This window comes from Pagrus major, chromosome 16 (assembly GCF_040436345.1).
Source record: "Pagrus major chromosome 16, Pma_NU_1.0".
In the NCBI taxonomy this organism is placed as follows: Eukaryota; Metazoa; Chordata; class Actinopteri; order Spariformes; family Sparidae; genus Pagrus; species Pagrus major.
This window is the reverse complement of record NC_133230.1, coordinates 4,687,724-4,711,922: the sequence shown is the minus strand read 5'-3', so window position 1 is coordinate 4,711,922 and position 24,199 is coordinate 4,687,724. Positions and strand designations below refer to the sequence as shown.

The window sequence follows — 24,199 nt, the reverse complement described above, 5'->3', positions numbered from 1 at the left end:
TCCTGGAAGCTCCTGAACTTCCTCTTCGATCTCCCCCTCAATCTGCTCTTCGATCTCCTCCTCAATATCATCTACAAGACAAAGGTTCCCAAAGAAATCATTCTTTGGAGTCCATGAAGAGTCCACTATGACCTCCAGGCAGGAAGCCCCTTGTGGTATTTTTTTCTCCATATCCTTATCTTTAAGAAATGACTGCATCTTAATGATAACCTGACTTTGTAGTAGCTTGGATAAATCCTGGCTTTATAACAAGTGTAACACCTACCTACCTACCTACCTACCTACCTACCTACACTAGTAAAGTCAGCAGTCTGTGTCTTATAAGTAGGGAACATCAAAGCACAATGGTGACATCAAAGCAACTTGATGATCAAAGGCATTCTGATTCTAATGTAGGATTCTAGAATCCCTGTCAGAAGGTTCCGTGACAAATTCCAAACAAAAACAAAAACAAAAACAAAACCACGCCCACAGCATTCACACTAATACATTCCAGAAAAACAATATAATATTATCATATTGTTATAATATTAGAAATAAAGGATATTAAAATAAAGAATTAAAATCACCTACAGATGGCAGCAGAGTGTAAACACAATACACTTCCCGTGGCGCAAACCGGAAGGGGGCGTGGCTTCAGGCTACGTTTACTTCCTCCGTACAAAGTTGACCAACATGGCCGCCGCCTTACGCCGATAACATTTCTGTCCCCAATGTGAACCTAAAGCGCGTGTTTCAGAAACAAATGCTATAATTAGTTGTCATTAGGGATTCGTTACCGTGTTTTTTTTCGCCGACATGTTCCAGGTAATCGGCGGCAGGAGCGTCCAGGCGGCCCGGCTCCTCGCACCCAGGAGCGCCGTTCTCGTGGAGGCTGTCCGGGGCAGAAAGTCCCGCAACGACCCGGTGGCCAAGTCCAAAGAGGGGCGAGTCAAAGTGCCTCCTCCGGTCGATCCGGTGGAGATGGTCGTCCTGAAGGAGAGATACTCGCAGTACCAGCTGATCATGAGGGCGCTTCGGTGCGTTCAATTACCAATATAACATAATGTGTTTGATATAGGACATGTCTGGTGCGTTCACAGGTCAGGTGTTGTGGGAAATTGTGGTTCCCTGCTCAAAATCTGTCCTGTGCTTGTACTTGTAATGTGTCAATGTAATCTGCAGTCATTTGCAACAAAGCTTTATGTGCTAGGCAGTTAAATAATACAATTATCTTCCGTCAAGTTAACTAGAAAAACTAGAATAGAAATGATTTGTTTTAGGTTTTAATTAGTTGACAAAAAATGTTTTGTATGTTAAGCAAAAATACCCACAATGCACTAGTTATAGTAAGCTGAATGTTTGTCTTTTTTCTTTTATTTTACAAAACAAGTTATTTAAATATTTCAGCAAGGGATGTGCAGAAAATTTGTAACGAACATACTTCACTATTTTCTGACCAAGACCAATCATATATTTTCCTCAAAAACTACAACTTCAACGTTGCTTTTCTTAGATGTTGCGGATCATTATGCTGCTGGTCATTGCATATTCCTTAAAATGATTTATAGGGTTGCACAGTGTAAGATTTTCAGTGTAAAGCGCTATTATTATCAGTTACAATGACCCTTACAGAAATGAAAACAGAAGGTTTTTTGGTTCAATAAAAGCTTTAAAACAATTTCACAAAATATAATGTTCTGACTAACATAAAACTTGATATAAAGTAGAACTATATACATTTTTGGTAACACTAATATGGTAGAAGTTTACCATAGATAAGCAAATGTAGTGTCATACTGTGGTATACCTTGAACCCTTATATCGCTGCAACCCTATACATCATATTAATTCTGATTTGACAGAAAAAATGTAATTAAATTAGTGAATTATTCTGGTTCTTTCCTCTGTCTTTGCCAGCCTGGAGTTTAAAGAGGAGGTCCTTCGAAAGAAGTACGAGGAGGAGACAGGCTCCCTGGCCGAGGAGAGGGCGAGGCTGGATGCGGAGGAGCATCGCGCCCTCATGGCGTGGAACAACGAGGAGAACCTCCGCTTGCTCAAACTCCGGTAGGTAGCAACTCAAAATGACGACGTGAAGAATAAGAACCTAATTCAAAGACATGCTTAAAAAAAAGGATTTTGTCCTATCCTGAAAGTATTAGCTCAACTTCATCCCTAACTTTTCAGGACACTGAGGCTCCAGAAGGAAAAGGAGGAAGCCGAGCGCAAGCAGCTGGAAGCTGTCATCAAGCGTGAACAAGAACAGCAAGAATTCATCAAAGGAAAGGAGAGAGAAATTCTGCAGCTGCAGGTAAGACTTTCTCAATCTGTGTTCATCTTCTTTCTGTTTTCTCCCTTCAAACTGACGTGGAAAATGCATGTTTTTTAAATTTCTACTTCTACAAGCTACTTTTGCATGGTTTTGAGCCCTGGCTTACTTTTAACTTTATACTTTCAATCTTTGCAGGAGGATGCAAAGAACTTCATCACCTTGGAGAACTTGGATCAGCGAATAGAAGAAGTTCTGGACAATCCAAAGAATTACAACTTTGCCATCGACAAAGACGGACGAGTTGTTAAACAGACGGTGCTGCAGTGAAACACCGGACCGACCCGGATGTGTCCGTCTCAGGACTGTGATCCGAGCTCAGTGTAGTTAAACCTGGATTTTCTTCAAACAAGAAGGTTATCGCACCTGATTAACGAAGAAATGTCTGAGGCAGATAACTTCTCACGTCATCATAAAAATATGAGTTTGAGTTGAGAATGAGACCGTATGTGATGGACAGTTTAACCACAAGGCCACTCTGCCTTTATTTTCCATGTTCCTGTTTTATTTTTGTCCTCATTTGAGTTCTGTACCTGGTCATAACTGTCTTCTCATGATATGTAAGTAAATTAATGTTTATTGGAGTTTCCACTGAACTAGTCTGATATCCCTTTGTTTTCTTTACTTATCAATAATTACACTCCATTTTTTTAATGGTTAAAAGGGCTAAAAAGAGACTTAGACTTAAAATAACAAGTTAGTGGACACCATGGTGGGTTCTGAAGTCTAATGAGTGGGTTTTTCACATTACGATCACATCCTTCAGTCCTGCATTTGAAGCTGCTGCCCTGTAGGAGGCGCTCTCCTCACTGTCCTCAGTGTTTGCTGTCACAGGTATTAAAGCAGCTCATGTATGACAACGTGCTGCTGCACCAGTGTAATCCTCTTCCGTCAGTTAAAGCTTTCAGGTTGATGGGATGATGATGATGGTCGAAGGGGAAGATTTCAAGAGAAACTCAGGCGACCTGCAGCAGCTTCAGTGTTAAGATAAACAACACCGGACTGTCTTATCTTGAACACATTATGGTTTGTAGACAATGTGGTTAAAGAACAGAGCGGTTTTTCTTTGAAATATATTCATTTTTACCTTCATGTTCATGCCATATTGACAGAAAGTTTACATAATGACCAGAAAAATATACATTTTAGACCTTTACACAACCCACAACAAACATTTAGGTTGACTTTTAAGCAGAACTGACAAACTTGGTGGTTTCAGCTTCTTCAATGTGATGGTTTTCTGCTTTTATCTATTTTATGATCTTGTCAACTGAATATTTTAGTTTTTTGATTACTGGTGTTGCACAAAAAAACATATTTGAGGATGTTACCTTCAGCTAAACCCACTCAGAGTAGGGTGGATTGGATTTCTAACAGTATAGCAGCATGTTATTACAGTTGATGTGCACTGACTTCAGTGTTAAACATGATAGGACGTGATTTGAGTTGTTGTAATGCAGTGAACACGTTTAATGTGATTGGTGACTGAGGTTAACGGGATTGTTCAACATTGGCAGCAAAGGTTGGGGATTAAAGGTAACAGGACAGAGTAGACCGAGATGAACTCTGAGATTAGCAGCTGTTCTCACAGCTCAGTCAGTATCACAGTGATGGCATCCGATATTTAATCAACGGTGAGCACTCGTATGGTTAATTTATACCTGAGTCAGTTTGTTTGTTTCTTTCTTTCCACTAGTCTGAAAGAAGACTTGGGTTGTTGTGGAAGCAAAACAACCCAAAATTATACACATTTTTCAGACTTTCCATTAATCTTGTTTCCTTCCTGTGGAGTGATTTTACATTTCAGGCCTTCAGACAAAACAAGGACAGAAAACAAGATGTGGTTTGAAGTGGCAGACGTATGCAACAAGCCAGAAAGGCTGAAAATCACTGCGAGAAACAGCACAGTTATTATTCCAATCCTTTTTATTGTGTGTAGCAGGTGTGATTACATCAGCGTACAAACAGCGATTCTTGAGTGTAATTGTAGTTTTTTGTCTCTGCCCGATATCATCTATGTTCTGACTCTAAATGGCTATTAATGATACACACAGACTACAGCTAACGATGGCTTCAAACTGACCGTAATGCTAATAATGAACGAGCGTTGTTCTTGAGCACCTTGATATTAGCAATAAATACATTCACAAAATGTAACTGTGGAGGCAGGCGTGAACAAAGATGGCAGAAAAACTGAACAGGAAGTGATGTGAAAACCTTATTTTCTCTCATGCAACACGTGTATCCTTCAAAATAAAACTCGTTGAGCGTGCTTTGCTCTGAGGCACCGGCAGGTTTTTGGAAACAGGACAGTCTTATCTCGTTTATCCATATTTCCCAGTGATGGAATGTAACTAAGTAGATTTACTCAAGTACTGTACTTAAGCAAAATTTTGAGGTACTTGAATTTTTCTTCTTTATGCAGCCTAATACTTCCTCTCCACTACATCGCAGTGACTCAACTATATTTGTCCGGCAGCTTTAGTTACTAGTTACTTTTAAACTCAGTATGAAGTTGCACTCAGATCAGTAAGACTTTCACAGAGCTGCACTTGTTCCTGTTCTGTTGTCGCTAACAGCTAACGCTAACACCTCAGGTAGTTCTGAACCAGCCCGCTCCAAGTACAAAACAAAAAACTGGTTATAAAAAAATAAGAAAAAATAAAAAACCTCATTTATAACTCGGAATAAAAACATTCAATAGAAGGCTGTACATTTGTCATACATAGACTGACTTTATAAAATCCTATTTTGTGATAAAAAATATAGCATTAGCTCACATTAGACTGAGAAATGAAACTTTAAAAAACACTTGAATATTCAAGTATAATAACTCAGATGTACAACACATTCACCGGAGGAAAAATACTGCTGGTTTTCTTCAATGACTCTGAAAACTTAAAAAATAAAAGTTTGTGTCTTTCTTTTTGAGCTAGCGGGGTGTTTGTACTCATTAAACCCTCACTTTGGGTCTCATATTGTTGATAAAAATGATTGTTTATTAAGAAACTTGGTTATTCAGCTGCCCGGGGTATTTCTCAAACCTCCTCTCTGCCTCCTCGCTGAACGCATCACCTGCAGAGATGAAAAAATAATGAATAAAGCAGTTAGAAAAGTGTAAAATAAGACAAATTTGACGTCAACGTCTGGTCATTTTGGTATTTTTTGACTGCTGCTTACCGATGTGGCAGTTATGGAGCCAGATTCGATGTCCGTCGTATTTGCAGTTGCATTTCATGCCGTTGTTGGTGAAGTCGCTCTCGGCGACCTCCTGATTTGGATTGATCACGATCTGAAGAGGTGAGAAACGTAAAGGGAACATTTTTGATTTTAGGACAGAAAACAGTGTTGGAGGACGTTTCCTGATCCTGTTAGTAAAAGTACTATTTTAAGTGCTCACCTGCAGGATGTAGTTTCCAGGTTTGACGTCTGTGATGTCAATCCACTGGCAGTCAATGTCGTGACGGTACAAATCCCAGCAGCCCACAGTGATGCCCTGATCACCAAAGTTGGCACACTCGTACCGCTTAGAAACACCTGGATGGGGAAAAGATTGATAGATTTTACGATGCATTAATGAATCCATAAAAACCTCAAAGATGGCAGATAATCCATCCTCTATCTTTGTCATTATAATCACTTGTTTACATCTTCTCTTTGTACTGTCTTGGTTCTCCTGACCAATAAAATCATACCCTGTGGTTCAACTCTGAAGCATCAGACTCACCCTCCTGACAGTCTGTGTCCTCCAGACAGAAACTGGCTTTGTGTCCCTCGGCCACTTTGGTCCCGTTGGCGTTCAACAGATCATAGTGGGTGAAGATGTCCATGCTGTGGTAGTGGCTGTCGAGTACAGAGAGGATGTTGTTAACATTTGCTCATCTAAACAAACCTCTCCTCCAAAGACTACACTGATGAAGACATCATTACCCATGACAGGCGTGCCAGACCCACGAGTGCCTCCCGGCCTTCGGCTTGAAGTCGGCCCGGCCGATGTTGTGGATCTGGGAGGAGAAGCGGAGCAGGCGGCGGTGTCCGTAGGGCCAGTTGGCCTTGGCTGCAGATTTGGACAGACAGTCCTCCTCGGCAGCACAGTAGAGCATGTGCAGAGGACGATCCTCGATGTAAACCGTCTGCTGGACCAGAGGGGCGTTCAGGACGAGGTCAGAGGCCGCTGGGAACAGGAGTAGATGCAGGATTGGACTCGAGTCATGTCCCTTATATTATAACGAGTCAAGATCAGATCACTTTACTTGCAAGTAAGGGTGAGCAATTTGGTGAGGGGTAAACAAGACTGTAAAGTTTGTTTTAAACATCTGCCTCTGTCATCGTCACTCACTGTCAGAGCAGATGACTCCAGCTGAAAACTTTGCAGCCGACTTCTGGCAGCTGACAGTTTTGTGATGTTGGCACTGACTCAGAGACATCTCGGTCCCCGTGCACTTCACGCCGCTCATCGCCATCTCAGTCACATTACTGCTGTCCCAGTACCACGTTTCCTTAGATTAGGAGTTGAGAAAACAGCAAACAGACACACAAAAAGAAACACAGTGCATCGATCAGGAGGTAATCACTCCCAAAGAGAGTTCAGTGTGGTGTTTCAGAAAAACAGATGTTCATGACTCATTTCTGGCTGCTCACTGAGGACACAGTGTGATGCTGAGTTTAAGATCACTGGAGGACAATAACTTCGTGCAGACACTGAGCGATTCAGTAATTGTGTTACTTACTGGAAGGCTTCTCAACTCTACACCACTGTAAATATAATTATAGACCAGTGTTTTGTATCATGTTGCTTTGTTGCAGTTAATTCAAAAGATATCAATTGTATTTTTTTAACTCAAAATATTTGATGTTTGGGTCTGAAGTGCTGAAGCTCCAGGTGTGATGTTGTCATGAAGAATTGCAAATTTGCAAGTTTTTGTGTGCCCACTTTCCCTCAGACCAACCTACTTATTTACTCCTACTCGAGTCAATGATTTACTACATCTGCAAGAAGCCACAGAATAACTGAATCAGTCTCGTCCTGTAATTGTGGTATGTTTTCTTCTGTGGGTGTAGAAATTTGGTCTCTGCGCCTCTCTAGAAGGATTTCTCTCCAAAAACTAACACCAAAACTTTACATTTATTGCTGTTTTTAAAATATACACTCCATAATTTTGTTTAATTGCACATCAGTACATCCAAATCATCCTTCCAGTTTAGTGCTTCGAAACTCGACACAGCTCCCGGCTTTTCAAAGCTGCAGCAAAGAGCTGAGATTTAAATGCACTATTGGGTGCTACACCACATATCAGGACATCTATCTTTATATCTTTAAGATAGCTGAAACTCAGGCTGCACAATATTGTAGATAAAACTGACATGGGATAAGCTTTTCTTCTCTGTATTCTCTGTTTCTACAGAAAAAAAGTATTTTTATCTAAATATCTCTCTGATTAGAATAAATTAGCAACACAAATTAAACCCACAACAGCAAAACTAGCCTTGAAATGAAGCGGCATCTGCTTCTAATATTTGCTCCTGTAATTAAGTTCAGCTGAGTATCTCAGTGTGGAACAAATCTCTTCATTTAAGGTCGGTCCTACTTACATTGATGGCATGCATGGAGTAGCCGAGCCCTAGCTGCCTGCAAACCACCATGGCTTCCCTTGTGGTCCAGCCTGTGCTGCACACTGTGCCCCACTTGGACCCAACCTGAACCTCCACCCGGCCCTCATAAGTGCTCCGGCCGCCCACTATCCGGATCTGTAGAAATGTCCTGCTGGGAGTCAGTGAGGGGACACACTTCCTGTCCTGTCTCTGAGCTGTCTGGGCTCAAGCTAACGTTGCCCACACGCAGTCCTCCGGCGGTGGAGGATGTGTCGTTAAAGCAGCAGTTTGGTTAGACTTTTCTAGGAGTGAGAACGTCAGCGTGGTTTCCAGATGAGGTCACCACTTTGGGTTCGGTGGTGAGTTTGATTAGAAACTTTGTGTGAGTCTGTTCTGGCTTTTTCAGCCCACATAGAAAACGACCACAACAGTATCGTTTTCTACGCAGGAGAAGAAACATCTACTCCACATGGAACTTATAATTTACTGTCAGACATTAAAGTGATAGTTCTGTTTTTTTGAAGTGGGATTGTGTTCATGGTCAGTGTATTACATACAGTAGATGGTGGTCAGAACGCCCCCAGTTTGAAGATCCTGGCACAGAAGCAAAGTGTATTTTAGGCACCTAAAAACAGGCCTACCTCAAACAAAATTATATTAGTTTAGGTGTACGCTATATTTAGAATATTTCCTTTGGCACATATTTCTTTCAACCACAAAACTTTTGGGAGAAAGAGGGGAAACTTCTGCCGAACCTGCATTTCTTTACTGGTTGTTTGTTAAGTTGTGACATTTATTTACAGGTTTTTAGTGCTAAATGACTTTAATTACTTACTACTTGCTAGTGTCTATCTGGCTTATCTGGTGGTGCTTTTACGTAACTCTGTTCAGATGAACGATTACTGCAAATGCTGAGCTGTCTGACAGCAAGAAAAAATGGTGAAAATATACTGGGTATAGATATTGATTTTTTTTTTTAGGTAGGCCTTTGTAAGGTGTCCTGGTCTTGTCATTTCTGTCTCATTTTATTGTGTTTGCTGTGCTCCTGAGCTCCTCTCCACACCTGCCCTGCATCAGCCTCGTTGGCCCTGTTTTCCCTAGCCTATCAGCTTCCTTCCTATTCTCCTGTGTCTTCACCTCATTCCCCTCACCTGCACCTGATCCCCTCGTCAGTTTAGTTTGTATTTAAGTCCAGTTGCCATGTCGGAGCCTGATTATAATCGGTTTAAAAGCCCAAACAATCAGAATCCAGAATAATCAGAATAATCAGGCCCAAATCGGTTGCGGAGGGGTAAATTAAACCTTTTCATAAACCGATTTAAATAAAAACCGTCCCATTTTAACAATATAACCTGATTATTTTCCAGCTGCGCTCTTTCTGCACACCATCTTGACGTGAATGCACAGTGACGTACGTTTCTCCAGTTTGTTTTTATTACAAATAGATAGACATCTATCTTCAGGACAGGGAACACATACTGTAAACTTAGCTACTGGTTCACCAGCTGCTTCTCCAAACCGAGCATGCTGACAGCCATGTACTGAAGGTAATACACTGAGTATGGATGGGTACAATCATGTCCAACCAATTGGGTCACTGAGTGTTCCTGACAGTATATTTAAGTTGCATATGTCAAATAAACTGAAAGGCAGCTCTGCTCTGCTGCAGACAGTTGCCCCCTCAGCGTTGTTAATATTAACCTACTTGCAGGCCCTGGTTAGCGTAGCCCAGGCCCAGCTGCCTGCAGGCCACCATGGCCTCCTTGGGGCTCCAGGTCTCTCCACAGATCAGACCCCAGCTCTGCGTCCCGTTAGAGTCTGAGCTCAGCAGCTCCACACGGCCCTCGTAACGGGTCCGTCCTCCAGTGAGTCGGATCTGTGTGGGGCCGAACGGGTTAGAGACTACAAGGCAGAGTGTGGATGCGCAAGAGACAGGCGGGATAAAAACTCTATTTTGGGTGTCAGCCATGGTCTAAAATCTTTAAAGTTAGCATAATAAAACGTACTTTACTGGTGGCTTATATGACTGAGAATTTGTAGAGTTTTTATCCCACTTAGTCCGGCCTCTATGTGCATCTACAAGGAACATGGGACAGTATCATCTGGTAAAGTACAAACTGCATGACCAGATATACTCTGTGTTAAAAGAAAATCACTGTTGTCACAAAAACGTATCTCCAAAGACACATTTTTCAACAATTAATCAGGTCTTAATTCAGTAAATGCAAATATGAATCAAACACAATGACAAATGAGATTACTGTTTTTCGTGACAGCAGTGAAGAAGTATTGATTGAGAGTGAAAATGTGAGATTTCTGTGAGTATCAGCTCTAAATCTGACATGTTAGGGCGAACTGAAAACACTTCTAAACAGCAGAACTAGATGAATGATTAATACAATAAATACAGTATAAAACAAGGCATTTTTTTCACAAACTTCACAGGTAATCTACACAATTTCCTGTCCTGACTGATGCAATAAATAGTGTAATAATAATCAAGTTAACAGCACAAACACAAGATGAAACATTTCAGTGAGGCGGTTCAGGTCTGACCGAGTTCTCGAAGCCCATGTAGGGCACGTTGCAGCGGACGGCGGCGTCCTCCATGTGCTGACAGTCCTCCGAGGTGATGTTTTTAAAGGGGCAGTTCCAGATGGACTTCTCCTGACCGACGCACTTCACCTCGTTCATGTAGATCGGACCCATTCCTGGACGAATCAGTCACATGGACAGACAGAGAGACGCTTAAAAGACTTGTTCAGCTGCAGCATTTAATGCGCATTTTATAATATTCTTACTGTAGATCAGATAAGAACAATCTGGGTCAGTTCATGAGCTGCTTTTTGGACTCCAACAAAACTCTGGTTTCAAATTTCTAAACTAATAAAAATCCGAAACAACTGTCGAACAGTGATATCTTTTGATTTGTTGTTAGTTAAACTTAGCCACGGTAGCCGTTACTAATCAATCATGCTGTCCACCCTGCTCTCTTTAACTCCAGTCATATTAAAGGACCCCTACTGCAGAAAGTGTGATTTCCATTTATGATTTTAAAGCGGGTCTAGGTGCTTTATGAATATGGTGAAGGTATCAAAACACTCAATCCACTGAGAAACAAGGAACTGTGACTTCACAACAAGCCATCAAGCCATCTGCTCTCAGGAATGTCCTCAGCACGGCCAATGGTTGCATGAACACTGATAGAGCTGAAATACAGTGGGCGGGGCCTACTCTGGCCTGTGAGAGCTGACCATTCAGAGCAGACTAGGCTTTAGGGAGGAGGGGCCTTAAAGAGACAGGAGGTAAAACGGATCGTTCAGACAGAGGGCGACGAGAGGTGCTGCTGCGAAAGATAGTATGAGAAAATAAGCTTTAATTTTACTGCTACCAGAACTGTACAACAAATGCATCACTTTTTCATGGAGCTGACTAATTTTCCTCTGGAATAAACTGCTGTTAATGTAAAATCTTTAATGATTTGGATGCAGGTGTCTCATTGCACCACAGAGCAAAGAGCAAAACAAACACTGAATCATATAAAATGCCACAGGTAACTAACTACCTGTAATATTTCTTCCAGCGTTCAATCGCTCTACTGTTTAATACTCCTGTACGCCTTTCAGGCTAATCTGCAGCTCGCTTTCCAACCCGAGGCCTGTTTGCTGAGTGTGCATGTTCTCTGTCAGCGACACCCGCTTTTACATCCACCCTCTAAACTCTCACTCCATCACTTCGGGGTCGCACCACCGTGAGGTGATCGAGTTATGAAATGTCTCTGAAAGGAATTCCTTCAGCGGCGCTCGTTTCCGACTTCAGTGACGTTCGGGAATGTTTCTTGGACTCATTCAGCCGGGTGGTGGTCTGACATCCACCCGAGCACAGAGCAGGTATGCTGCTGCCTCCTCCACCAACTTCCTCTGCGGTGGAAATCATAATGTACACACACGACAGCAGCCGTCCCCACCCAGAACTGCCCCTTCAAAAGACTGCTTGTTTCCTCTTCGGTGGAGTCTCAGGGAAGTTTACCTGAAAGCTACACACACCTCCACGTTCTGGAGAATCACCAACGAGGAACACACACACTGAGATAAATATTTTAATATTTAGCTGGCACTTTTGTTCTGAGTGACGTGGCAGCACAGGAACACTTTCATACAGTATCATTTTTCAACATTACTACCAGCTACTGCAGGTAATACACCGACTAGGGATAAGTACCTCTTACATCCACACATCAGAAGACCCCAGCTATTAACTAACTAAGGAATTTAGCACCTTAAACCTGCCGCTACTCTTGCTTCCCACCTGAGCTCTGGCAGACCAGTCTTTAAGATGAGCCTTTACTAAACAGCTGTTTGAAATGTAAAAACCAGCCTAACACAGAAGTAATTTCATTCCCAAGGAGATACGCTCACTCTCTCACAGACACACACACTGCTTCATTCAGCTGCTCTGAGCCATCAGTGAGGAATTTTGAGTCAGATTTTGCTTTTGAGCCAAATTTTCGAAGCAGTTTCCAGCCAGCCGACCAAATGAGTCCACTAAATGTGTGTTTGTGTGTGTCCAGAAGGGAGAAGCCGGGACAATGATTTCAATAGAATGATAACTAAGTATTTCACTCCCACTCATCTCGTATAAAATGACCAGAAAAAAGTAATTTTATCTTAAAACTGTTTTTACGGTCACTCATGTGGAGGCCAGAGAGCTCAGACACAAGCTGGACTTGTAAAATCAAGCGCCTCATTTTCACATGAAATGGTCCGTCGCCTCTTTGGAGTAACAGATGGTTTTCTCTTCAGACACTCAGAATAGCTGTTTAATGAATAAGGAGCTGGGAGAATTAATGTCAGGAATGTAGCGGGAGATGGAAATGATACGGTAAGATTTGTCTATTATTGTAGCAAGTCTGGTGAGAAAATGTTTACTGTGATGAAGTCCTTCTATCATGTCTTTGTTTCTTTTCCTTCTTCATGCGTAACATTCCTTTACTTATTAAAATAAGCTCCAAATGAAGGAATCCGTAGAGGAATGTGGACTTAAAGGACAGATTATCAGTGCTCAGGGGTTAAGGGATGACCTGAGAGATAAGACAGGTGGCTGCAGATTGACAGCTGATGACTGAAGTCCAGTCTGGAGACACCTTCTGTCTCAGGTGACGGGTTTAGAGACGTTTAATGTGATGCAAATGATCAACTAAAGAACCAGCACATTCTCGTACGATACTTTTTTCCTGACCTTGTCCCATGCGGGCCCCGGTGAGAGCCTCCTTGGCGCTGCCGAAGCCGAGCTCCCTGCAGACGACGCTGGCTGACTGCAGGTTCCAGCGATCGTCGCACACCGTCCCCCACTCGTTGTCTTTCAGCACCTCCACCCGGCCCTCGCCCAGCTTGGCACCTCCCTTCAGCCTCACGTTTCTCTAGACAACAAGCAGACACGTGAAAAGATATTTTAAACTGCAGTACACCAGGGAAGTCCGCCTTCTAAGCAGCCTGGCAGGCATCACCAGTCATTTTACCGGGCTTTTGACCGAGATGTTATAGCTGTGTAATGTAGTATCATTGATTTAAACTAAAAAATACAAATATTTCACTAAAAATATTGTTCTTGTGATGTTGGAAAACAGAAGTTACACCATTACAGAGCACTAAATGTCACTCAAGGTCCACTAACAAGCTTTTTCCAGAGCTTTCAATCACATCTGGAGTTGAGCATCTCCATCTACTGTAGAAGACCCTGAGATGTGTTGAAAAGCCCAGATCTGAGAACTAATATTTCTAAGATTAAGAAGAAGAAGACTAACTATACGAATAAAACTAATAAACTAAATTTATGAGAATAATATCCAGAGTGTTTGTGCTCAGTAGCTGCGGTCAGTGTGGACTTGAAAACATAAAGGGGCCAGCTGAGCTGCCCTTAACTTAAATACCACTTTACCGAAGTTTTAAGTTTCTTCTTCAGGCCACTGTTCTGCATGAAGAGCGGCCCCGGCATGCAGCTGACCACAGCCGCCATGCCGCCCGCGCAGGTCGATGTGGCGTTTGGCTTGCTGAACTCCAGCGGGCAGGCTGCCAGGTGGACCTCTGTGCCCGTACACGCCACAGAGTGAAGGTGGTAGTAGTTCTTCTGTCGCTCCAAATATAATCTGGAGGGAGAAGGATTGACAATTGATTAAATGACTGAACTGATGCATTAGTTGTATTCACAGTAGACAATTAAAAAATTTGACAATATGCTGAAAATAAAAATAAAAAAAGACGACAGAAAATGCATGAATGACTGAAAATGACGCTACATAATAACCTTGTTTCACAAAGAAAAACTGAACATATACTTCTTTATAAAAAAGCTGTGGGTCTGTCATTACAGTCATTACAACATTCACACCCATTAACTCACATTATAGTAAGAATAAAATATATTAGGCTCACACAAGCAAGCACAGATACTGTCTTAAATTATTTAAAAACTGTTGAACAAAAGGAAAAACTACAGTTGTTGGGGGCCAGTAATCTGTGTCCAGTTAGGCAGAATACTCCATTAAATTTAATGCATGAATTTAACTTGCAAAAAACATTAGTTAGAGCCATTGTTTGATATATTAATAAAAAATGCAAAATTACTTTTTTGCCAAGAGTTAGAGGAGAAGACTGACGCCACTCTCCTGCTTGTATGGTAAATATGTCGCTGCCGTTTAGCTTAGCTTAGCATAAAGACTGGAAACAGGGACGACAGCTAACCATAGCTGAAAAACAGCACCTCAGGTTCGTACTTATTAACAGTAACACACAGATCTTTGTTTAATCTGAAGAGAAACAATGCTTAAATAACTTTCTTTGTTCTGAAAGTCATGCACGTTCTTCCTATCCACATGTGGACAGCAGGTGGTAACACCGCAGGGGAAGGATGTGGCTAATTATTAGCTTTCTCTATTCTTGGGAACATCCAACATTTTTGGGCAAATCCCCCTAAAACTTCTCATCAGTTTAATCTGTTTGTGAGGGAAGCAGCGTGTGTTTGGGTCTTTTCAGACAGCTTGAATTTTTTACCCACTGACTTGTTTAATCTTCAGTTTACCTTTTGCCAGGGCTGCTCTGTTTAGACTTAGAGTTAGCTTTAGCTTTGGAAGTCGGCCTGCAAGGTAAACACGGGTTAGACTGCAGCACAGGAAGTGACAAAAGGTTACACGATGCACAATTAGGTTTAAAACACCGGTCGTTACACCGTTCAAAAGGATGCGTCTCCTTCAACACACCGACAAGACGCGCAGATTTGTTGAATGCGACACATGCTTTTAAAATGACAAACAAACACAAATGTGACAAAGGATCAAAACACATGAAACTTGGACATTCTTGGGTTATTTTCACATCCACATCGCATGGCCAAAAGTATGTGGACACACACTTTTCCATAGAAAGCATCTCCGATCAAATTAAAAGAAATCTTAAAGGGGCACTGTGCAGTTTTAGTGAGGAAATCCATTTTTTTCTTTTCCATGACTGAATAAACAAGCTCTTCAGAGAGGAGAATAAGGTCCCCAGAACACTGTTTGAAGCTAAAAAGGTGGCAGGGTCCGCCACATATAAACAAATTAAAACAGTAGTTGTTGTCCTTTAAGGTCAGTTTGTTTATTCAGTTTATTCAGTCATGAAAATGAAGAGGGTTAGGGTTTAGGGTTTGTGTCAGGTTAGGTTAGGGTTCAACCTAACCCTAACCTGACCCTCCTCCAAAAAGCATGCCAGAGTAAGGAATGGGATTTCCAGATGTTGCATTACATTAAAAATCCGTGAAATAAATAAGCCCCATGTTACTGACACAGCACAGATTGACAACATCTGTCCTATCAAAAAGGTTTAAACTTTCTAATCTGTTCACTAGATGTTGAAGTTCCCTTGATGAGGTCAGTTTATTTTACAATCTGTGCCACGTCAGTAGGAATGTGAAGAAAAAGAACAGAAATGAGGAGAGAACCAAACCTCCACACAAGGCAACCATCTACAACCCATTCACATGCTGCACATCATCATAATGTGATATTAGAGAGAGAGGAGCTAAATGGTTATCATCTACTCCAACAGGGAAACCCACTGTCATAACTACAGTAAACAGAGTGCAGACGGAGCCGGACGGTGGGTTTTCCCCGGGTTGACTGTGTACCTTCCACCGGCTGAGACATTAACCTTTGGCCTGGACACCTTCTCAGCCGCTCGCTTTTTCAGACGTCTGCAACAGTGAGACAGCCAGAATCCATCACACACAGGAGAGAGACTACATGCAAACACACACTGTCTCCGGGCTGCACGCATGCATGTCTTTCAATACGGTGAATAACATGTTTGACATTCCACAGGTCTCCAGTATATCACGTTACAGACTTCAGGTCACCAGTGTAAATCACAATTACACAACTATTCCAACTATGCAGATTTCAGCACTATCGTGGCCATTTGAGTCTCATTCAGCGGCTGCAATAACTACAGTACCTACCTGTTACTGCCTGGTGATACAAAAGTCCAGTCATCGACTGTGCTGTGATTTCATGGTGATTGTGACAAAACTAGCCAATTAAAACCAGCAGACTTCTCTTTAAATGCACATATATATGTAATTTCTGCTGCTAGGGGTCAAAACAATGAACACAGAAGATGTAGCATGGGAAATATTGTTGTGAGAAATGCTTCGCCAGCAAGACCGTTGTTTTCTCTGGTTTGACTGTACACAGGCTGGCTTCACTGCAGTCATTGTTGTCTGTGCATTATGAGACCGACCGACCGACCTCCCCTCCCCGAACCCCCCACACACACCATTCCCCCCCAAGCCGCAACCTTCACACACGCTTGAGAGAAAACACAAACTTCCCCTCGTACTACTGTGAACCATCTGCAGGGGATGAATAAAACGACTTCCACTGGAGCGCAGCCAGGAATGTGTGCAGTCATACTGGAAGAACAGACTAGGAAGAGACAGTGGAGGTCGGAGAGTCCACTGAAGTAATCACTGTCCTCTCACCCCACAGTAGGAGTACAGAGGATTTTAATTTGTAGAGAGAACAGTGTGAAGAGGTCTTAAGTGTTTTAATTGGACCATTAATCTTTTTACTCTGTCCGACTGTCCCATATGATTTATTATTTCTAATATTTGTGCAGCATTTGCGCACACAATGAATGAACCCAATAGATTGTGAGAGGAAACATTTCTTCTGGTTTTCATCTGCGTCATAAAAAACCTCCAGGGATTCATAATTTGTTATGTGTTATCTCAGTTTTGTTTTCTGAACTACCACACTTTGCCAAACGGAGCCCCGCAGATGTGAAACCACATGGGACAAACACACACTGCTTCAAACTTTTTCATCTCTGCAGGCAGTTATAATAATCGCTCTTCAACTTCCTCTGCAAAGTAATGAACAGAGGCAGAGAACATGAAATATGTGACCCGACCAGGACAGCGTCTTTTTCCAAAAAAAGGAAAAACAAAAACATCCTCTTATGGAAGAAAACAGAGCAGAAACAATCAGAGGCACATGTGCTTTGTTGTCGGGCTGCAAGTTATGGCAGATGGAAGATAAAGTTTACACGCAGCTCCTCTCGTATCCACACAGTAAACAGCAGGTCCTATAATGTCCACTCTTTACTGAACAAAGGCGAAGATCCTGCTTGTGGTTTGGTCACCGTGTTGCCACTTTGCTTTACGGACTAAAGCCACAGGAATGTCAAACAGGGCTGCAGCAAACATCCCATCCTGAGCGAATGAGAGAGTCGCTAAGTGGTCTCATTCTCACTGTTGGTGCAGGGAAACGTCCTGCATTTGCAGCTTTAACCTCGTGATGAACACCAGATTTAGGTTATTAATAGCTGGAGTCAAGCGATGTACTTACTTGTAGAAGTTCCTGTTGACTTTCTTCTCATGGGGGAATCCCAGCATGCCACAGACCACGCGTGTGTTTTTGATGGTCCATCCCAGGTCGCAGATCTGCGCCCAGCCGTCTTTGTATTTCACCTCCACGACACCCTCCAAGATGGGCAGCCTCTTCTTGGCCATGGCGACCACGGGCCGGAGACGCACCTCCTCTACCTTGTTTTCATCGACGTGGGCCTGTTTGGAAAAAAAAATCAAGGCTGACTCTCAGTTTGTTTTTAATCAATATAACCCATTTCAAAATGGACCACTAGAATCTTTTTTTCTTCATGCTTCCATACTTTCATACTTAAACCACTCAGAAATTGTAATATCTTATACAGTAAATCTAACTATCATCATTATCACACACACCGTGATTTGACATTTAACAAGGATCCAAGGCTTTAGTTTGCAGAGAGGAGCAGACTAAACACTGAGTCACAGCTATGACGGAGAGTAATTTAGGTTAAATCTTCTCACTCACAGCTCATAAGTGGTAAAATGTGACTATCTCTGATTACCAGCTTCAGAATGAGTCACTTCCACCATGGTTTATTTGGGAGAAAAAAAACTGGCTGTGGTCACAGATTGAAGTCTGGATGCCACATCTGACTGAGCAGAAACAGGCAGACGGAGGGAGAAGTCGTAGAGAGTCCGCCCACTTCAGATCTTTCTATGTACAGTTTCACCTCATCCAGTAATCCAAGCTGTTTCCAGTGGTCTGTGGAGACGATTCCCCCGGTCTAACCTTGTTCACCTCGGACCAATCACAGTCACACAGACGGGACATCAAAGAGGACAAATGGAAAAATGATGACCAGCTGGAAAACAGCTTCAATCTTTATTTATCCAGGGAGGGTTTAGTGAGCACACTGGAGTCTTATTTAGAAACACTCTGCTTCACATTCATTCAGCCATCGTTCCCACCTGAGAGTCCGTGAATACAAACTCTCTCTGAATGACTCCACTGGAGGAGGTGGGAGTGAAGGGAGCACAGAGAGGAGAGCTTTCTGTATAATAATATGATTCAAGACAATTATATTATTCATGCAAAGCAATGTACTGGTCAGTATTCATTAGTGAGGTATTTTCACGTTCTTACTCCCTACAGCTGCCTGTCTCAGGGTTATTCTCAGGTTGTTTTTGTTCCCAGAGAGTTTTCTGTGTCGTCCCGCCCTACTGTGCTGTGATTATCTAGTTTACTGTGCTGCCAGAGGGCTTTTCATCTCAGAGACGAGGATTCATGTCCCATGTGAAACCAAAAGTGAGGAGTGGCGTATCATTTTTAGACCCTATTCGCACGGGGACTAGTATCACCTGTCGACCTCGAGTCATTTGCAATAATTGCGGAGGAAATCTGTGATCTTAATCTCATGTGAATCGCATATTAGCATATTTTGAGGTCATGTAATGATACTGGTCCAGAGTGGATCGGCATGTCTGTTTGATTTGGGGTTGTGTTTCTTTTTGAACTGAAATACAGAGCCTTGGCGTCATATCCAGGAGAGAAATTCAAGTAAAATACAGACTTATCCTGTGCAAATGTGCCACACAAAACACAAATATAAGGTTGTAATTTCTAAATCACATTATGTCCCCTGGTTCAAATTTAGGCACCAAAACTACACATACTAGGGGGGACGAGAAGGTGCATTCTTGGGGGGAAAATAAGCGCCATCTGTCTGGTTCAGCAACTATCGGGCTGATATCATGTTCTGTTGTCAGATCCCAGCAGAAGTTTTGTATTTCTCAGTTTTAAATCACGATTTAATTCAATATAATTAGTATCAGGTCTTTGTAATGTTCTGTAGACCATTCACATTGTTTTTGTGGGATCTGCTGAGGTTTGGACCTTCACAGACATGAGTTCAGTTGCTTCTGGCTTGCGAACACTGGCAAAAAACATTTAAAAAACCGCACACCACAAACCAAACTAATCAGACACAGAACTTTTTAAAGAGTGAACTGAACACTGTACTTTCTAGTCCACCGGGGCCTGTCAGATATCTGTTTATCTGCATACAAGTTTGTTTGTTGTCTTTGGATGAGAGCTGAAACTGAGACAACATCAGCTGGATTTCACATCTGCTCCTCAGCTTCCCAGAGGTCACGACCCTGCTCCTCTCCACAACCCCACAAACAATCGGACAAAGGAACCGATGCCGTACTCTGTTATGTGAGGTATGTCAGGTTTACTGAGGGAGCTCTGCACACACTTCATCACCTCAGGACAGTTTTTCTTGGAGAGGCTGCTTCTTTCAGCAGATTCAGACACACAGTATAGAGCAGAGCTAACCAGCACCATGTGTGCTGCAGCTACAGGTGGCGTGGCACTGAGGCGTTCAATGTTTACCATGTGGGTTGAACCTCACAGTCTATAGGCTGTAAACACAACTGTTTATGGTCGTATAAAAGCTTCTTAATGAACTCTGAACATAATTTTTACTGCAACAAAATTACAAAATCTCTTAAAATGTTACTCACGTCAATAACATTTGAGTCCACGAAGCCGGGGATCCTCTCGTCTTTGCACACGACGCCGGCGTCCTCGTCGTGAGTGCAGTCGCTGTTGCCCCAGCCGCGAGACTTGCAGTTTTCAATGCTCTTCTCGCCTCCGCCACACAGCACGTTGTCCAGCCAGATTTTCCCTGGACAGGCAGCAGACTGTCAGTGTGGCTCCAGCACACTCCCAGGCCTGCGGGGGAGTAATCAGTCCAGGCCTGGAAGTGACACGCTGGTGCTCTGGGAGCTTACAGCAGCGAGCTCTCCACAGTTTGCACTTATTTTAGACAAGAGGTTTTGAACGCTATGAATACAGCACACAGTATATCAAACCAGAAACTGGATCTTACCTTGGCCCTTGCCATATTTGGCGCTGTGTGTCCATCCCGTGGCTGAGACGAAGCCCAGTTGGCGACAGAGCACGTTGGCGTTGGATATCGAGAAGTCGTCGTCACAGATGGTTCCCCACTCTCCCTTGTAGAAAAGTTCTACCCGACCCTCGTTGTGTTTTCGTGGGTATCCGGCCAGTCTGACCTTTAGCCGTTCGGTCAGTGGCTTGGGGGACGGGGACGGGGATGGGGACGGGGATGGTGTGGGTGCTGGCTTGGGTGTCGGCCTGGATGTGCTTGACGGTGTCGTCTGGGCCAAACAGCAAGTAATCCAGAACCCAAACAGAAGGCTGAATGCTAACTGTGGCCTGATTCTTGACTTCTCCATAATGTCAGCTGCACGTGAAGAAAAAGAAAAGACACATCTGAGATCACAAAGGAAGATGATTTCATCTTCACATCAATAATATCTCATGGGCATTGGAGACTGTCTCCAAGCTTCTCTAATTGTTGAGTGTAGAGTTGCTCCAGCAGTTTGATTCAAACCATCTGGTCACTGTTGACTTGACTATGAAGTGAAGAAGAATAACAGGGAACTTTTAAATATGTCCAGGCGTTAATGACATGAAAGTTTATAAAATTAACAGCTGCTCGTTCACACTTCAATTTTGTGGCTTTTCTGTCCAGTTTCTTTCGATGAAGATGTTGTGCTACAGTTCAGTTTTACACTATCACTCAGGATGTTTTAATCGTTGTAATATTCACTCATATTTCTCGACACAACAGGCCACCTTTTCCCTACAAAATGTCCACTCTGCTCTCTTAAAACCTTCCTGTAGGCGCTGAATGCTAACATAGTACCCGCTATTGATAACCTGACAGCTACGCTCCCTCTTAGCTTTTAGCGAGTGGGGGGTTGTTCCCCTCCGGAGACACAAATACAGTAGTGTGATGTGTTTGTACAGAAACCACAACCTTAAGGTGCCCTTTTCCAAAACATGTCTGGGACTGACTGCGTCGCCTGAGTCCAGTTTCACGGTTGTGTGGACGGACACACACACGCTCACACTGAGCTTTAGTCACTGAAGTCACGTGGTGCAACGTTTTTGTGCAGATATTCTGAATCTTAAAGCTTTTTAAATCGTATTTTGTCTGTCTTCATCTTATTGTTGATAGTCAGGAACAAACACAATTGTTTTATCAGTCTTTCCACATTGCAACTGTAAGCAACAAGTGCACATCGCCTCTCTATGGATGAAAAAAGGGAATCCTGAGAAATGGAGGAAATCACCAAGTAAAGGATTTAACAATTTAGCCGAACTCTCAAACAACACAGTTAACTCACCATATCGTCCACATACACACAGTTTTCCTGTTTAACAAGGGAACTAAACAGTTCACAACCTGCTTGATCATCTCACCTCCCATGTGGCTTCATTGCAGTAAAGTCTCCAAGTTTCCAGATCTTAGAAATTACTTAAGTACAGTGTTGTCATAACTGATCGAAACAATTGCTGCGAAAACACGACCCAAATTGAATTAATTGTAATTGTCCTGAAAGGGGGACGGACCCGCTGCTATAACAAATAACTTCCGCCCCCTACAGCGTTGCCAAGTGGTATTATTGTTGGCACCGCTGAGACAGCTTTTATCCTCAGAGTAGACCACCAACACAGGACAAAACCTGAGTTTATCGATTCATTTGTAATAAAATGGAGACGAGCCTGACGAGATCACCAGCGAACTTTAATTTCTCAAAACAGCCTGGTGAAAGTGAGGTTTAAAGGTGCAGATGGTGTCGTTATTCTATAACCATCACATTGTGCAATTAACATTTACTTTAAAATGGCAAATCAAAGCATAAAACTCGTCTTTTGCCAGATTTAAACAAACATTCTGCACAGAATATGCACCATAATCTAACTATTTACAAATCCTGTAGCTTTTGTTCCATCACACACTCCAAAGTATCTGACTTTAATAAAAAAAGGCCAACAGTTTTATATCAGGCCAACACTAATTCAAACCAACCCTCTCTCTCTCACACACACAGCCTGAACTGTTTCTCTTCCTCTCTCGCCTCTCACTGAAGCAGCTCCATACCAATGTGCTCATGGATCAGGTCTTGTGAAAGGCTCAAATCAAGCAGGCGGCAGTTCTCCACATCAGCACGGCCGCTTTGCTTCAACACACATCGAAACACAAAAACACACATGCAACTCTGTTTGTGTGTTTGCTAATCACTACCAGAGGTCTGCACCTTGTTGGCCCTCAGTAGGCTGAAACAGCTCCCTGGGCAACAGATAAGATTTTCCTGCCGTGTTGTTGTTGACCTCGGAGGAACTTTGGGAAACTTTAAAAGCAACGTGAGCTCGAGCCACATCACAAAGGACAGGATGAGTGATGGAGTACGCTGCTTTATAGATGATATATGGAAAGAAAAAAAGAAAACTGCAGTGGCTCAGAATAGAAACAGACGGTGGTCAAACGTTTTCGTAGAAATCCTGAGAAAGTGCAATTAAGGGTTTGTTGGCTTTCTCCGCCTAAAAAGAAAAACCAAACTACAAACTCAAAGAGAAAAACCCTTTTAGAGCCATTAATAAAAACAACTTTTTAGCTGTTTATTCTCCTCCAGCGTGACACTCGATCTGTCTTATCAGCTACTTTAAGAAATCCGAAAACTCCCACCAATGGAAAGTTTCAGCACTTATCTTCTGGAGAACAGCTGCAGAACATCTGGACCGTGAAACAATTAATAAACATTTATATTACAACTGCAGGCTTGCTGGCTTCCAAGAAAGTCGGAATGAGGATTTTGCAACCGAAAATGCTGCATATAACTGATATATAAAGCATTAATAAATAAATCCACAACTTATTCAGCCTTAGTAAGTGTATCTTAGCACATTTACAGTATATTTCAGCACACCACACAAGCAGAAATTCCTTTGAATACACCTCAGACCTACTTTTCCAAGTCTATATTTGGCTTTGGGAACAAATTTGCAGCATTCCTCACATTTTTTCCACCTCTAATGTTCAGCATCCTGATGGCAAGGGAGGTAGTTTTACTTGTATATTTAAGTATATAATGAAAAAACACACTTCTGCAGATGGAGCTTGAGCTGGTATGAGTTAGTACAATGCTGCCTCACAGTTATTAAAGCTGTATTAGCCTGAATGTAACTTACAAGGCTACTTTCAGAGAGTCTTTGCTGCAAAATTTGCACATCAAAATGTAAGTTTTGCAGCTAAAACACGATTACAAGTGTTTATCTCCATGTTATGAAACGTGCCTCACCTTATGTTTGCAGTATGAGGAGGTTATAACGGTTCCAGTGGAGAGTGGGGAGCTGATCCAGAGGTTCCCAAACTGAATCCCCCGCAGACAAAAAGATTAATTAATATCCCAGCACTTGCGTTAATTCATGTCCTCCGTCAAACGCAGGTCTAATCTGCGGGACAGCGGTCCACCCAGCAGCCAATTTACTCCTGACGGCGTTATTGTCTGTAAATTGCCAGCTGTGCAGCCCTCACTGAGGAGGAGGAGGAGGAGGAGGAGGAG

The 24,199-nt window shown here is 42.5% G+C and overlaps 2 protein-coding genes across 2 annotated transcripts; one reads left to right on the top strand and one right to left on the bottom strand.

The window, feature by feature from the left end:
* The first annotated feature begins 657 nt into the window (after nt 1-657).
* mrps26 (mitochondrial ribosomal protein S26) lies at nt 658-2,904 on the top strand. The gene is made up of 4 exons (XM_073483839.1): nt 658-1,019; nt 1,900-2,046; nt 2,167-2,290; nt 2,447-2,904. Exons 1-4 carry the CDS (start codon nt 799-801, stop codon nt 2,576-2,578), a joined length of 624 nt encoding a protein of 207 aa, XP_073339940.1. The 5' UTR covers nt 658-798; the 3' UTR covers nt 2,579-2,904.
* A 1,312-nt stretch (nt 2,905-4,216) lies between these two features.
* On the bottom strand, nt 4,217-24,114 carry loxl3b (lysyl oxidase-like 3b). Its single transcript, XM_073483093.1, has 15 exons — nt 23,936-24,114; nt 20,656-21,030; nt 20,288-20,451; nt 17,781-17,998; nt 13,838-14,045; nt 13,139-13,319; nt 10,457-10,611; nt 9,606-9,776; nt 7,901-8,056; nt 6,648-6,807; nt 6,239-6,482; nt 6,036-6,151; nt 5,709-5,845; nt 5,489-5,600; nt 4,217-5,383 (listed from the first exon to the last, which is right to left on the bottom strand). The coding sequence occupies exons 2-15, from the start codon at nt 21,020-21,022 to the stop codon at nt 5,310-5,312; spliced, it is 2,463 nt and encodes an 820-aa protein (XP_073339194.1). The 5' UTR covers nt 21,023-21,030; nt 23,936-24,114; the 3' UTR covers nt 4,217-5,309.
* Nucleotides 24,115-24,199: the final 85 nt, after the last annotated feature.

Excerpts from the sequence above, each read along its gene's own strand:
- mrps26 (XM_073483839.1), top strand. The coding sequence starts at position 799 with ATGTTCCAGGTAATCGGCGGCAGGAGCGTCCAGGCGGCCCGGCTCCTC. Across the intron at positions 1,020-1,899 it reads CTGATCATGAGGGCGCTTCG|CCTGGAGTTTAAAGAGGAGG; the intron begins GTGCGTTCAATT and ends TGTCTTTGCCAG. Across the intron at positions 2,291-2,446 it reads GAGAAATTCTGCAGCTGCAG|GAGGATGCAAAGAACTTCAT; the intron begins GTAAGACTTTCT and ends CAATCTTTGCAG.
- loxl3b (XM_073483093.1), bottom strand. The coding sequence starts at position 21,022 with ATGGAGAAGTCAAGAATCAGGCCACAGTTAGCATTCAGCCTTCTGTTT. Across the intron at positions 13,320-13,837 it reads AGAAGAAACTTAAAACTTCG|AGAAACGTGAGGCTGAAGGG; the intron begins GTAAAGTGGTAT and ends CTTGTTGTCTAG. Across the intron at positions 5,601-5,708 it reads CTGGAAACTACATCCTGCAG|ATCGTGATCAATCCAAATCA; the intron begins GTGAGCACTTAA and ends TCACCTCTTCAG.